General features: G+C 42.3%; 1 protein-coding gene across 1 annotated transcript in view; it reads left to right on the plus strand.

The window, feature by feature from the left end:
- The window catches only part of CD53 (CD53 molecule), an 80,726-nt gene extending 65,941 nt beyond the window's left edge, over window positions 1–14,785 (plus strand). Inside the window, exons 5-8 of the mRNA XM_069761707.1 lie at window positions 1,992–2,087; window positions 5,899–6,000; window positions 10,676–10,759; window positions 14,391–14,785. Coding sequence (XP_069617808.1) covers window positions 1,992–2,087; window positions 5,899–6,000; window positions 10,676–10,759; window positions 14,391–14,462 — 354 coding nt within the window. The 3' untranslated portion in view covers window positions 14,463–14,785. The remainder of the gene's footprint in view (window positions 1–1,991; window positions 2,088–5,898; window positions 6,001–10,675; window positions 10,760–14,390) is intronic.
- The last annotated feature ends 766 nt before the right edge of the window (window positions 14,786–15,551 follow it).

The following is a 15,551-nucleotide window of genomic DNA, read 5'->3' on the forward strand; positions in this document are numbered from 1 at the left end:
ATGTTTTTACATTTGTGCCAGCAGAGTCATGTGAGGGCTTATTTTTTAGGCTAGGTTCACATTGCATTAGTGGCAGTCCACTAACGGAATCCGTTACATAGCGCCACTAGCGCAATGTAATGGATCCGTTAGTGCACCCATTGACCGCAATGTATCTAACGCATCGCTAACGTATGCCATTTTTGGCATGCATTAGCGATGTCCCGTTATTTTCTGATGGACCTCGAACGCTGCTTGCAGTGTTTTTGGGTCCGTTCTCGCTAGCGCAGATCGGGCATCTGCGCTAGCGGGATCGCTAAACGCAATCCCTTTTTGTACATTGCGTTAGCGCATTCCGTTAGCGTATGCGCTAAACGGATTGCACTAACGCAATGTGAACCTAGCATTACAGGATGGGTTGAAGTATATTTTGGTACCATTTTTATGTGCCCAAAATGTTTTGAATGCTTTCTGCTCCAATTTTTTGGGGGCAGAATGAACAAAAACCAGCAATTCAGGAAATTTTTTTGTTATACCATTCACCGTATGGTAAAAGTGATAAGAAAGCTTTATTCATCGAGTCAGTACGAGTACAGAGATACATTTATGTAACATTCTTTTGTTTTGCTGCTTTTACACTTTAATAGTTTTATAAGAAATTAATTGTTTTTGTATTGCTATATTCTGAGAGCTACATATGTTTTTAATTTTTTTGCTGATGGAACTATATTGCAGATTTTTTTGGGGGGGTGGGACAAGATAACATTTTCAGCTATTCCACTTTTATTTACATTTTACTTTTTGATCTTGATTTATTCCACTTTTTCTATGGTGATATGATGAAAAAGCTTTACGGTGTTGACTGAAGAGTTCATCTAGTGTGACAGTTTTATAGATTGGTGATGCCAAAAATGTGTACTTTTCTTGCTTTTTTTACATTATTACATGTATTTATTGGTATATTTTTTTCATTTTTTTGCTCTTTATTTTGTTATCTTTTAAATTATTTAAAGCTTTTTTTTAACAAGTCCCTCCAAGGAACACATCACTTTCTCTGCTCTGATTGCTGATCTAATACTCTGAAATGCTTTGGCATCGCAGGTTATTAGATCAGTGAATCGCGCACAATGAGGAGGGGTGTCAGTTCCTGCTTAAGGCAGGACCATACAGGCCACCGTACTTGAGTGATCCCACAGACATCTTTCGGTCTGCGGCGACCATCGGCATGTAGACCATCGGCATGGAGACCATTGGCATGTGTCGATCAGAGAAGAGAGGCAGCTCCCTCCCGCTGCACGATGACTGATGCTGATGTCACTATTGACAGTGGCATCGGAGGGGTTAAATGCCCGTGATCGGCCTTAGCACCAATTGGGGGCATTACTGCAGAATGTCAGCTATAAGACATCGCTGACTCTGACACCTGTTGATGATCACACTGGCTCTGCAAGTGAGCCAATGCAATCATCCAGCTGTACATGCACATCGGTTTGCTATAATGCTCTTCCCGCGGCACCATACCTGTACGACGAGTATCATGAAGAAGTTAAGAGGAGGAGAGCTAATAGAGAGGTTTGCATTATGACACAGCTAAACTAAGTTGTCCTGCCCCTCCCCAATCGACCATATCTGAAAGAATGTTGCTGCCTGCTTATGACTAGGCAACTCACACAGGCAGAAGATGTACACGCCCATAGTGAAAACTAACTGATAACACCCACTTGGACTTTGAAAGAGTTAACTCATTATGTGCCAATACTTTGAGTGATAACATCTCTGCAAGAAAAGGTGAAATTTAAAAAACAAAACAAAAGAAAAACATGTTTTATACGACTCTGTAACCACTATAACACTGTGCGTGTCCAGATCAATTTGAAAAAAAATGGTTAAGGGTCCTCTTTAAAGCTCCATAATCAGAACACGTTATTGTACCCTCTGACTTTACATTATTTCCACCAGCCATGCATTCAGGTACTCAGTAATCTGCTCAATCTCCTTATTTTGTGTTCTAGATAGATCCTTATATTACAGAACAACTCAGAAAAAGTTTTGATGATCATAAACAAAGGAAGGAGAATTCAACAATTTGGGATGATTTCCAAACAAAAGTGAGTATAATTCATTGACAAATATCAAAGTATTATGAAATGAAATGCCCTGACAGAGCACGCACATCAAAGATGCATCCATTGTTTCTTTAACTACAGGGAAAAGGTGAGTGATTATCTTGCCTAAAGGTACCGCCACATTTAGCGACGCTGCAGCGATCTAGACAACGATCCCGATTGCTGCAGCGTCGCTGTGTGGTCGCTGGAGAGCTGTCACACAGACAGCTCTCCAGCGGCCAACTATGCGAAGTCCCCTGGTAACCAGGGTAACCATCGGGTTACTAAGCGCAGGGCCGCGCTTAGTAACCTGATGTTTACCCTGGTTACCAGCGTAAACGTAAAAAAAACAAACACTACATACTTACATTCCAGTGTTTGTCCCCCGGTACTGTGCTTCTCTGCACTGACTGTGAGCGCCAGCCGGAAAGCACAGCGGTGACGTCACCGCTGTGCTCTGCTTTGCGGCCGGCACTTACACAGTGCAGAGAAGCACAGCGCCGGGGGACAGACACCGGAATGTAAGTATGTAGTGTTTTTTTTTTTTTACGTTTACGCTGGTAACCAGGGTAAACATCGGGTTACTAAGCGTGGCCCTGCTCTTAGTAACCCGATGTTTACCCTGGTTACCAGTGAAGACATCGCAGAATCGGCGTCACACACGCCGATTCAGCGATGTCTGCGGGAGTCCAGCGACGAAATAAAGTTCTGGACTTTCTGCTCCGACCAACGATGGCACAGCAGGATCCAGATCGCTGCTGCGTGTCAAACACAACGATAACGCTAGCCAGGACGCTGCAACGTCATGGATCGCTAGTGATATCGTTCAGTGTGACGGTACCTTAACTCTGGCAGTCCCTAGACAATGACAGACTGTTGACAGCAGTGAATATATATTTATTCAGGGACAAAGACAACACAGCTTACAACATTATTTCTTATAGCTTAGGATCTTAGCATCTTGTCTATCAGCTTGCAAAGTGAAAGTAAAATTAATGTGCTTCAGCTACACACACAGTGAGCAGGAACTTCCTGGGTTTATTTTTTTATTTTTAACAATGTATTATTGGCAACATAACACCACTACTGGAGACAGAAACTCGTGCACTATTAAACAGTAGTAAATAGTAGTTGATGCTATATATACAATAATAAGCATTATTCCAACACCCCCACTCAATAACTACATATCCTGTTAGTCCCATAATGGTTCTGAATTCTTCCAATTTGGCTTTTGGAAGTGGCTTTGTTGTAACATCAGCTATCATCTGGTCAGTCTTGCAATAAACAAACTCAATTATGCCACATTCTATCAAATCATGCAAGTGATGATATTTAACATCAACTTTTGGCTCTCGCATTGATCTTCTTACTGCATGCAAGTTAAATGCATACTTGGTTGTTTTCATAAATCAGCATCGGTTAAGTTGATGGCTTACCAAAATCGCCTAATAATTGGTTTAACCCCTTCACGACATGCCCCGTACTCCGGCGGTGATCCCACATCAAAGTCGCGACATATCAGCTGTTTTGTACAGCTGACATGTGCGTGCAATAGCGGCAGGTGGAATCATGATTCACCTGCCGCTATTAACCAGTTAAATGCCGCTGTCAAACGCTGACAGCGGCATTTAACTACCACTTCCGGCCGCGCGGCTGAAAATGAGCGCATCGCCGACCCCCTTCACATCATTCGGGGTCAGCGATGAGTCGGCATAGTAACCAGAGGTCTCCTTGAGACCTCTATGGTTACTGATGCCGGCTTGCTGTGTGCGCCACCCTGTGGTTGGTGCTCATAGCAAGCCTGCAATTCAGCTACATAGGAGCGATCTGATTATCGCTGCTATGTAGCAGAGCCGATCAGGCTATGCCAGCTTCTAGCCTCCCATGGAGGCTATTGAAGCATGGCAAAAGTAAAAGTAAGCCCTCACCTGACCCGAGATCCCAAAAAATGGAGACGCTACTGGTATCGGAAAATGGCGCAATTTTTTTTTTAAGTAAAGTTTTCAATTTTTTTTTACCACTTAGATAAACAATAACCTAGACATGTTTGGTGTCTATGAACTCGTACTGACCTGGAGAACCACAATGGCAGGTCAGTTTTAGCATTTAGTGAACCTAGCAAAAAAGCCAAACAAAAAACCAGTGTGGGATTGCACTTTTTTTGCAATTTCACCACACTTGGAATTTTGTTTCCCGCTTTCTAGTACAAGACATGGTAAAACCAATGATGTCGTTCAAAAGTACAACTCGTCCCACAAAAAACTAGCCCATAATAAATTATGGCTCTGGGAAGGAGGGGAGCGAAAAACAAAAATGCAAAAACGAAAAAGGGCTGCGACTTGAAGGGGTTAACCAAATGGCCTCTTGACTTGTGCCGGCTGCAGACACATACTTTGCTTCCATAGATGATAAGGCTACAGACACGTGTTTTCTGCTAGACAAAGAAATTGAACCTTCTCCAAACTTGAGCAAATAGTCGCTTGTCAATTTATGATCACTTAAGTCATCAGCCTCGTCTACATCCACATAGCCTGTGAGTTTTAGATCTCCGGTTTCACATATCCTTAAATTTATGTTTTGAGTCTCTTTCAAATATCGAAGAACTCTTTTTAAAGGAATTCCAGTCTTTTTGGTGCAGTTTTTCCAGATATCTGCAGAAAATTCCAATTGTTGCTGCGATATCCCATAGAGTCATAGTTGCTATGTATAGAAGTGTCCCTACTGCCTGTCTGTGATGTTATCAAATGGTTTTGCAATAGTGTTTCTTCCAGAGTTACAGTAGTAATATATTTATAAGTCTGTTTTTTTCACATAAATTCCAAGCGTGGTTTGCTTGAATCTTCTTATTTGGCACTTTGTTATGAATGTAGCTCCATTGTCTCTCTTCAGTACAGCTTGTGTTTATGTATATATTGTAATTGATTTTATTAAGTATTCACATTTTTATACTTTTATCTCCTCTGGTGTATAAAAAGCTCCAATTGTGTCATCTACACCATATGGATGAATTTTTAAAATTTGTATTTCTGGCTTGATAAGGGCCTATTATGGCTGACACGTTGCATTATCTACCTCATTTTTGCATCTTGGCTATGTCATTTTAAGGATGGAATAAGTTTCATTTTATCCCTATATATTTTTTGGTGCCTCAGATTTTTTGTAACCTTTATTGCTTTCCACCATGTGTGGGGTGACACTGAGTCTGCACAGAGCCATCACTGGTGCATTAAAATTACTCACTGATCCATTCTGTTGGGAGGTGCTGGTCTTTTAGTTTGGCTCATAGGCTGCCGTCACAATAGCAATATTTGGTCAGTATTTTACATCAGCATTTGTAAGCCAAAACCAGGAGTGGAACAAATAGAGGGAAAGTATAACAGAAACATATGCACCACTTCTGCATTTATCACCCACTCCTGGTGACACATGCTAAGGAGCTGAAACTCCTAAACCCTTCACCCAATTTTAATGTGGATACCCTCAAATGAAAGCTGAAAGTCTGAACTTCAACTGCATCTGAATTGTTTTGTTTAAAATTCATTGTGGTAATGTCTATAACCAAAATTAGAAAAATGTTGTCTCTGTCCAAATATATATGGACCCAACTGTATAACAATGTCATGGAAGTACGATAAATATTTTTAGAATACTGTCATTCATAGGTTTTTTCCAATAGAATTCTTTCATCATTAATAGATTAAATATAAATGGAACAGAACTTAAATTATGTTTACTGTATTGGTGCGTTGAATTATTAATGTATCTGAAACCTACAATAAATGTAATTAACTTTAGGCAATATGTTTTCTAGTTGCAATGCTGTGGAATCAATGGTTCATCGGACTGGAAAAGTGACATTCCCTCATCATGTTGTGAAGAAAGCAAATGCAATGGAAACAATGTATTTCAAAAGGTAAAAAATGCACAAATTATAGGATAGGAGGGTGCAGGGTCTGCAGTAAGATAAAATGTTACAAAATAAGAAATCCATGATGGATTTAGAGAATGAGGAACAATGCAGCGTCCTCACCCCTCACGCTGTGCTAGTCCTCATTTTCTCTACTCCAGGATATCTGCTCCTCGATTCTTAAAGGTATTTATACCTACTAATGGGGTTCTATTTTTTGGCACCTCGAAGAGTGTTTTTTCACTTTATTGCACATATCAATAAGACCATTTATCTCCTTCCTTCTACATTGAGACTCAGTAGCTATGTATTGATTACTTGATCTCAGATCATTCTGACCATTTATTAATTTACCATTCTTTTAACCAACATCACTAGATTCTGCCACTATTCTATTTTTTGCATTTGATACTGAGTTTTTCGTTTTGGCTATGTACCTAAGGCTGAAGTTTGCTATGCATGTATCTTGGAGAAGTGTCTTTTTTGGGACTTTGTGATTAATGAAGTAAAGAAAGTCATTTTTTTTATTCTTAAACTACTAAAAATAATAAAAAGCAATTATAAAAATGTATTTTTTCTTTTTTGTGAGCATTCCCAGATCTCAAACCCACAACCCTCAGCATTAGGGCAGTCCCACACGTCCAGATAATTCTGGTACCGGAAAAATCGGTAACGGAATTATCCGTGTCCGTGTGCCCGTGCGTTTCTGTGGCACATCAGTGTGGCCACTGGGTACCACACGCACCGTGCTGGGTACCACACGCACAAGCATCTGGTGCTGAAGCCCCATTCATATCTTCCCTGCAGCAGCGTTTGAGTATTTTAAAAACAGCGGTGGGGCGCACAGGGGGTGGGAGGGCGGTGGGGACATGGAGCTTTATTTTAAACACGATTATTCATATCTTCTCTACAGCAAACGCTGCTGCAGAGAAGATATGAATCGCGGCTTCAGCACCAGTGGGGGGGGACAGCGCTTAATGTAGCGCTGTCTCCTGCACGGCACACGGACTGCACACGGACAACGTCCGTGTGCGATACGTGTTTTACACGGACTCATTGACTTTAATGGGTCCGTGTAATCCGTGCGCTCCCACGAACACTGACATGTCTCCGTGTTTGGCACACGGAGACACGGTCCGCAAAAAATCAATGACATCTGCACAGATGCATTGATTGTAATGTGTCTACGTGTGTCAGTGTCTCCGGTACGTGAGGAAACTGTTACCTCACGTACCGGAGCCACTGACGTGTGAAACCGGCCTTACAGGCAGTAGCTAAAGCTGCTGAGCCCCAGGCTCTACTGATGTCATTGGGAGAACTTTGTGTACTTGATCTGTATTCCAGGCTCTTACTCCACAAGCAGGTTATACTGATATATTGTAGAGAGCAGAGTATTTCAACTTGCCTGGATTCTTGAGGGAGAATAGATGAGATTTTTTTCTTCCTATAAAATATAATGAAAAACAATTACAATAGTGTCATTTTTAATTTGCTTTATTAAAAAATAATAAACATCACAAATCAGCAAATAACAGACCTAATTGGTGTTCCTGTAACCGTAACAACCTGCACAACATAGCAATTATATTATTTACCAGAATCGGTAACTGGCATAAAAAAACAGCGTGATTGATATTTTTCTTTATTAAACCCATTTAAAAAATATAGCAAAAATGTAGCGCGGTGGCCTTGTTCACACATAGAGTAAATGCTGTACTTTTCTGCTGCTTTTTTTTCTTGCACGTTTTCTGCAGGAGTCCGCATCATACAACACAATAACAATCTACTCTGATCATGGCTTGTCTGCTGCGTTTCGTGTCATCTTTAAGTTTAGGCTTTTTAGAGATCATTTAATCTTCAACTGTTCATAATAAAAGTACTTTTGACCAGGGGTGCCCAAACTTTTACATGCCACTAGAAGTATAGCACCACACATCTCCTAACATCCAAGCAGTTAAAGGAAATCTGACGACTGATACATGCTGCATGATCAACCATACTGCTGGAATACAAGCTGTTAAAGGGACTCTGAATTTGGAGGGAACAATCTTCAGCCATGGAGGCGGGGTTTTGGGGTGTTTGATTCACCCTTTCCTTACCCGCTGGCTGCATGTTGGCCGCAATATTGGATTGAAGTTCATTCTCTGTCCTCCGTAGTACACGCCTGCACAAGGGTATTTATCACTTGCTTGATCTGGGCTCCACATTTTTCCAAGCAGGGAATAAACAGAATGTCCTTCACTCTTACCAGATGCTTGTTTAGACTTTTTCTATTTCTAATCATTGTTAAAGGGAACCTGTCGACTGATACATGCTGCCCAAACCATAGACAGCATGTATCACCTGAGCGATCCAGAGACGTTTTAGAGAAAAACATACTTTTAATTACTGCCATCTTCTCCCTGCCTGCTGACACTGACAAGCCTCTGCAAATGTCACTGTTGGTGGGCTGGGAGAAGCCGCCGGTGACCTGCCTGCACGACTAGTCACCTATGTGCCTCGATCCCTGGCAGTGATTAAAAGTACAGTGGCTTGCAAAAGTATTTTTACCTATTTTGTTACAATACAACCTGTGTTTAAATATTTTTGTGATCGATTTGTGTGTGATGTATCAGCACTAAGTAGTCTAAGTTGGTGAAGTTAGAAAAATAAAGGCATAAATTAAATTTATGGGATCAAATAACTAAAAATTGGCATGTACAAGCAAATACCTTGATAAGTCACATGCTTAGCGAAAGGAAGTCCATCTTTGTGCAATCTAAGTGTCTGTCAGTATATACACGGCTTTTCTGAAAGGTCACAGAGGCTGCAACACCAACACAGTCCCTCCTCCTCCATTAGTAAAAGACTAAGGCTGGTTTCACATTTGCGTTTTTTTGGGTGCGTTTTTGCGGTAAAAAACGCAAAAAAACGCATGGTGAAAAAACGCATGTAAACGCATGCAAACGCTGCGTTTTTTTGACGCATGCATTTTTGCATGTGGTGTAAAAAACGCGGCGTTTTACCGCGTTTACATGCGTTTTTTCATGCGTTTGCGTTTTTTAAACGTATGCTGAGAAATGTGTGACAGCTGCCAATCATTAAAAAAAAGTAAAAAACCCACTATAAACAGAAATAGTTAGGGTTAGGGGTAGGGGTAGGGTTAGGGGTAGGGATCATAACCCTAACCCTAAAGGGATCCTAACCCTAACCCTACCCCTAACCCTAACCCTACCCCTAACCCTAAGGGATCCTAACCCTAACCCTACCCCTAACCCTAAGGGATCCTAACCCTAACCCTACCCCTAACCCTAACCCTAACCCTAACCCAACCCTAACCCTAACCCTAAGGGATCCTAACCCTACCCCTACCCCTAACCCTAACCCTAACCCTACCCCTAAGGGATCCTAACTCTAACCCTACCCCTAACCCTAAGGGATCCTAACCCTAACCCTACCCCTAACCCTACCCCTACCCCTAACCCTAAGGGATACTAACCCTACCCCTAACCCTAACCCTAACCCTACCCCTAACCATAAAGGGGTTAGGGTTAGGGGTAGGGTTAGGGGTAGGGTTAGGATCCCTTAGGGTTAGGGTTAGGGGTAGGGTTAGGGTTAGGGTTAGGGGTAGGGTTAGGGTTAGGGGTAGGGTTAGGGTTAGGGTTAGGGGTAGGGTTAGGATCCCTTAGGGTTAGGGGTAGGGTTAGGGTTAGGGTTAGGGGTAGGGTTAGGATCCCTTTATCACCTTTACGTTGGGTGGTGGCATATTAGTGTGTTTTCAGGGTTTTTAATAAAAAAACGCATGCGTTTTTTAACGCAAAAAACGCATGCACCAAAAAACGCATGCGTCCCCATTGACTCCAATGCATTTTTTTGACACAAAAAAAACGCATGAAACGCATGCGTGTTTTTTTGGTCCAAAAAACGCTTCTAAAAATACTACAAGTAGCATTTTAGAAAAAAAACGCATGCAGTAAAAAAACGCATGCGTTGCAAAATGCGACCAAACGCATACACAAAAAAACGCATGCGTTTTCAATGTTAAATATAGGGAAAAAAAACGCATGCGTTTTTTTGAAAAAAAAAACGCAGCAGACAAAAACGCAAGTGTGAAACCAGCCTAAGTATGCACAAATGGTGATTACCAGTGTTGCTACTCTCTCAGTCTGGAGAGCAGCTTCTTTCTGGCCACATTGTGCAATATATGGTGACGTGATTCCAGTCTGCACAGGCTGCCCACCGACCTCCAGAGCTTACATCCTGTGACTTCACCCACCAAGACGTAAGGCCCCTAAAAGAGCACTGGGACTTTTGGGGCTGCATAGCAGGTTTGCTACATGTGGTAGATTGGGCACCTGCTATCTACCCTCATTGAGGACCTCAGCTAAAGAACACAACTGGAGGGGGACTATCCCCTTCATGCCCAGGCACACCCAGACTCTGCAGGTCTCCGTGTTCTAGGACAGGAACCTACCTTTTATACCCACAGGTTTGCTGACCCAGGAGGTGGACCCACTCTCGTGGTGCCCTCATGGCAATAAGAAAAATATGCAGCGTCAGAAATGCACCAAATACTCATCGTGGGCACGTAGGCAAAAAAGTCAATAGCAAACACAAATACATAAAAATGAAGTATGTATATTTTAACTTATGTGCTAAAAACTAACTATAGACTGACGACTATTCTTATTTTCTTCTGCAGGGATGCGCTGATATTCTCAGAACATGGTTTGAAAATAATTTTCTTTATGTCGGGATAGCAACCATCTGTACTTCTCTCATAGAGGTAAGAAGTCATTGGCATTATCAGCTTGGTGTGTGGCGGCACATAGCATACATGGCTTCTCTTTATACTTTTCTTTGCACCCAAAGCCAGTTTTAGATAAATAGAAAATCACATGCAACAAATTCATCCTGAGAATTGCGAGAAATACAAGCATAAGAATGGTCTCTATCCTAATGCAGTGTGAACACTGTGCCAAAAAGAGAAAGGTTTTAAATGGGTAAATTATGATACTGGCACATTAAGAAATTGTATGGATGAGTCGCTCACCAGGGCAATGGGGATACTCGGCACTGGGTCCGGTCACTTAAAGGGGATGTCACGTGGCTGCGACCCAGTCCGTGGCCCTGGAACTCACTGTAAAAGGGGAACAGTCTTTAAAGGGAATTGTGATAAAGTCTGTTGTGACGCCACCTGTGGAGTTCGAAAAAATAGGGGGACCGACGCTTCATTAAAGGGGTCTAATGGGGGATGTTGTTGCAGCAATGATGATGACGCTTTCCACAGGTGAAGCGGGGTCCCCAGGGCTCCCAAGGTGTATGGCGATGATGGTGCATGCCAGTCAATGAATAAAGGACACAGCGTTGCAGTATTTACCTGGTTTACTGAAGATGTAACAGGCCTCAGTCCAGGGTATCAGCAACAGGTACATTAGGTGTCCAGGCAGCCCGGAAACAAGTGAAATCCCCTTGGCAGGTCAGGTTGGGAGCCTTCCACTTTGTGCTTGCTATAAGTCCCTTGCTGTCTATAATGTCCTAACAAGGTCCTGATTCTTTTCCCTGTTTTGGGATAGGTACCTGCATGGTAGGCAGCTTGAGCCGTTCCTTCTGGGGTCTCTGCTCGGTGACTCCAGGCTCCAGGGTGCTGCTGTACCACAGGCTTAATTTGGGCAGTATACATGTAGTCCTGTGCCCTCCGGTTCTGCTAGGTGTCCAACAGTTCCACTCTACCTGGTTTCTGCGCTTTGTCTCCTCGGAGGCCCACTTGCAGCCTCCTTGAGCCCTGAAATCGCTCCTCTGCTCCTTTCCTGCCTGCTCTCCATACTCAACTGCACTCACTGGTCTCTCTGGACCAACTGTCTTACTCCTCCTCCAAACCAGGATCTTTATTCAGGGAAGCTGCCCTAAAACAGGGTTTTGAGCTCCCCCTCCTGGCCTGGATTCAGAAGGTGTTGTGTGTGTGATTTACCTGCCAAAGAGATCCCTCTTGTTTCCAGGCATAGCACTACCCTCCCCGAGAGGAAGACAGCACTAAAGTGGGACCCGAACTCCAGGAGTGCCACATGTCCTTTGCCAAGATTGAAATAGGAAACATTGTTTCCATAAAATAGTGGTATACTAAAAATGTGGTATTCAGAGGTCTCTATTAATCTGATATTGGGGAAAAATAGCCACATTGTCGGATTAGCTGAAAAGTACCTTGTGGTTCTACCTTTCTTATTACCAGTGGCAGCAATGGTATCACCTCAAAGGTCACCGGCATGTGTGTCAATGGCTGGTCAAACACCCTTCTGTATCTTTTGATAACATAGTTTTAGCTGTCAAAAATGATGGTAACTCGGACAGAACCTGACATATCCCTTAACAATGCAATAAGGTTTTCAGTCTTGGTATACAGTCATGGCCAAAAGTATTAACACCCCTGCAATTCTGTCAGATAATACTCATTTTCTTCCTGAAAATGATTGCAATCACAAATTCTTTGGTATTATTATCTTCATTTAATTTGTCTTAAATGAAAAAACACAAAAAGAATTTTCCTAAAGCCAAATTGGATATAATTCCACACCAAATATAAAAAAGGGGGTGGACAAAAGTATTGGCACCGTTCGAAAAATCATGTGATGCTTCTCTAATTTGTGTAATTAGCAGCACCTGTAACTTACCTGTGGCACCTAACAGGTGTTGGCAATAACTAAATCACACTGGCAGCCAGTTGACATGGATTAAAGTTGACTCAACCTCTGTCCTGTGTCCTTGTGTGTACCACATTGAGTATGGAGAAAAGAAAGACCAAAGAACTGTCTGAGGACTTGAGAAACCAAATTGCGAGGAAGCATGAGCAATCTCAAGGCTACAAGTCCATCTCCAAAGACCTGAATGTTCCTGTGTCTACGGTGCGCAGTGTCATCAAGAAGTGTAAAGCCCATGGCACTGTGGCTAACCTCCCTAGATGTGGACGGAAAAGAAAAATTGACAAGAGATTTCAATGCAAGATTGTGTGGATATTGGATAAAGAACCTCAACTAACATCCAAACAAGTTCAAGCTGCCCTGCAGTCCGAGGGTACAACAGTGTCAACCCGTACTATCCGTCGATGTCTGAATGAAAAGGGACTGTATGGTAGGAGACCCAGGAAGACCCCACTTCTTACCCCGAGACATAAAAAAGCCAGGCTGGAGTTTGCCAAAACTTACCTGAAAAAGCCTAAAACGTTTTGGAAGAATGTTCTCTGGTCAGATGAGACAAAAGTAGAGCTTTTTGGGCAAAGGCATCAACATAGAGTTTACAGGAGAAAAAAAGAGGCATTCAAAGAAAAGAACACGGTTCCTACAGTCAAACATGGCGGAGGTTCCCTGATGTTTTGGGGTTGCTTTGCTGCCTCTGGCACTGGACTGCTTGACAGTGTGCATGGCATTATGAAGTCTGAAGACTACCAACAAATTTTGCAGCATAATGTAGGGCCCAGTGTGAGAAAGCTGGGTCTCCCACAGAGGTCATGGGTCTTCCAGCAGGACAATGACCCAAAACACACTTCAAAAAGCACTAGAAAATGGTTAGAGAGAAAGCACTGGAGACTTCTAAGGTGGCCAGCAATGAGTCCAGACCTGAATCCCATAGAACACCTGTGGAGAGATCTAAAAATGGCAGTTTGGAGAAGGCACCCTTCAACTATCAGGGACCTGGAGCAGTTTGCCAAAGAAGAATGGTCTAAAATTCCAGCAGAGCATTGTAAGAAACTTATTGATGGTTACCGGAAGCGGTTGGTCGCAGTTATTTTGGCTAAAGGTTGTGCAACCAAGTATTAGGCTGAGGGTGCCAATACTTTTGTCTGGTCCATTTTTGGAGTTTTGTGTGAAATGATCAATGTTTTGCTTTTTGCTTCATTCTCTTTTGTGTTTTTTCATTTAAGAAAAATTAAATGAAGTTTATAATACCAAAGAATTTGTGATTGCAATCATTTTCTGGAAGAAACTGAGTATTATCTGACAGAATTGCAGGGGTGTTAATACTTTTGGCCATGACTGTAGATACACTGTGAAACAGGGCCGGCACAGCATTATTGCCTATGTTTTGGTGTGATCAAACTTTTACTGAGTATCTGTGAAAGTTAAATGGTTTGTCCAGGACTGAGGCAAAATTCACTCCATCTGCCAAATCATAGTAGTATGGTGTGCACACACAGTTACGCTTCTCCGGTATTCCCGATGTGTGCCGGCGATTGCCGTCAGACGCAAACTAACCTCATCCGGCTTCTCTCTATTCATTTTGATTGAGCTGAATGCTTACAGCATATGTGCGGTTCATGTTAATGTCTGATTCTGGCCAAGGAATAAGATTCTGCAGACTTTTATTCTAAGCCTGGAAAATGCCTTTGACAACTGGTAACTAAATATGTCTGTTTTATTTTGCAGGTTCTAGGAATGACTTTTGCATTGACATTATACTGCCACATTTCCAGAAGCAGTGGCTCATTTACCAAATAGTGATGGGAAGCCCTGTCTGTATTGGATCATCACATCTTCCTTGTGCGATTATGTTCTATCTAAATAGGAGCAAAATTTAATGTAAAAAATAATCCTGCATAGCTGTATCCTCTTTAGGCCTCCTTCAGACATAAGTGTGGTATCCATTTTTTTTTCACGTATACCACATGTGCCCATTAGACCCTATGGTGTTAAGCACATGTTCGTTTTTTCCAGCAGCACAGATGAGTAGTGCCAAAAAGAGTCTATGTACATGAAGAACACTTATAGCATACAGATGTCATCCATGTGCTGTACGTATTTAACATTGCAAAGTATGGGAGAAGCTTTGTCATTTCTTTCTTTACTCATACCAAATAAACGCTGATGACACACTGATGGCAAACATGGACATGCGGATGACACACTGATGTAAACACTGATGACACACTATTGATAAACATGGACACACGGATGCACACTGGCAGAAAACACAGACACACGGATGACACACTGATGACACACTGATGGCAAACACGGACGCACACTGATGACACACTGACTACACACTGACGGAAAACACGGACACACGGATGACACACTGATGGTAAACACTGATGACACACTGATGATAAACATGGACACACGGTTACACACTGGCAGAAAACACTGACACACTGATGGTAAACACTGATGACACACTCATGACACACTAATGGTAAACACTGATGACACACTGATGGAAAACACTGATGACACACTGATGGTAAACATGGACACAAGAATGCACACTGGCAGAAAACGCTGACACACTGATGGTAAACACTGATGACACACTGATGGTAAACACTGATGACACACTGATGGTAAACACTGATGGCACACTGATGACATACTGAGGGTAAAAACACTGATGACACACCACACTGATGGTAAAAACACTGATGACATACTGATAGTAAACACTGACGACACACTGATGACATACTGAGGGTAAACACTGATGACTGTTGTGAATTCTGCTCTTGGGCTCTTGGTTATGAGTGGTAGTGCTGCGGTAGTTGGATCCCAGCATTTATCAGGTGTATCTATTTTTTGCAATTTGGGCTG

The sequence above is a fragment of the Ranitomeya imitator genome, chromosome 3 (assembly GCF_032444005.1).
Source record: "Ranitomeya imitator isolate aRanImi1 chromosome 3, aRanImi1.pri, whole genome shotgun sequence".
Classification (NCBI taxonomy): Eukaryota; Metazoa; Chordata; class Amphibia; order Anura; family Dendrobatidae; genus Ranitomeya; species Ranitomeya imitator.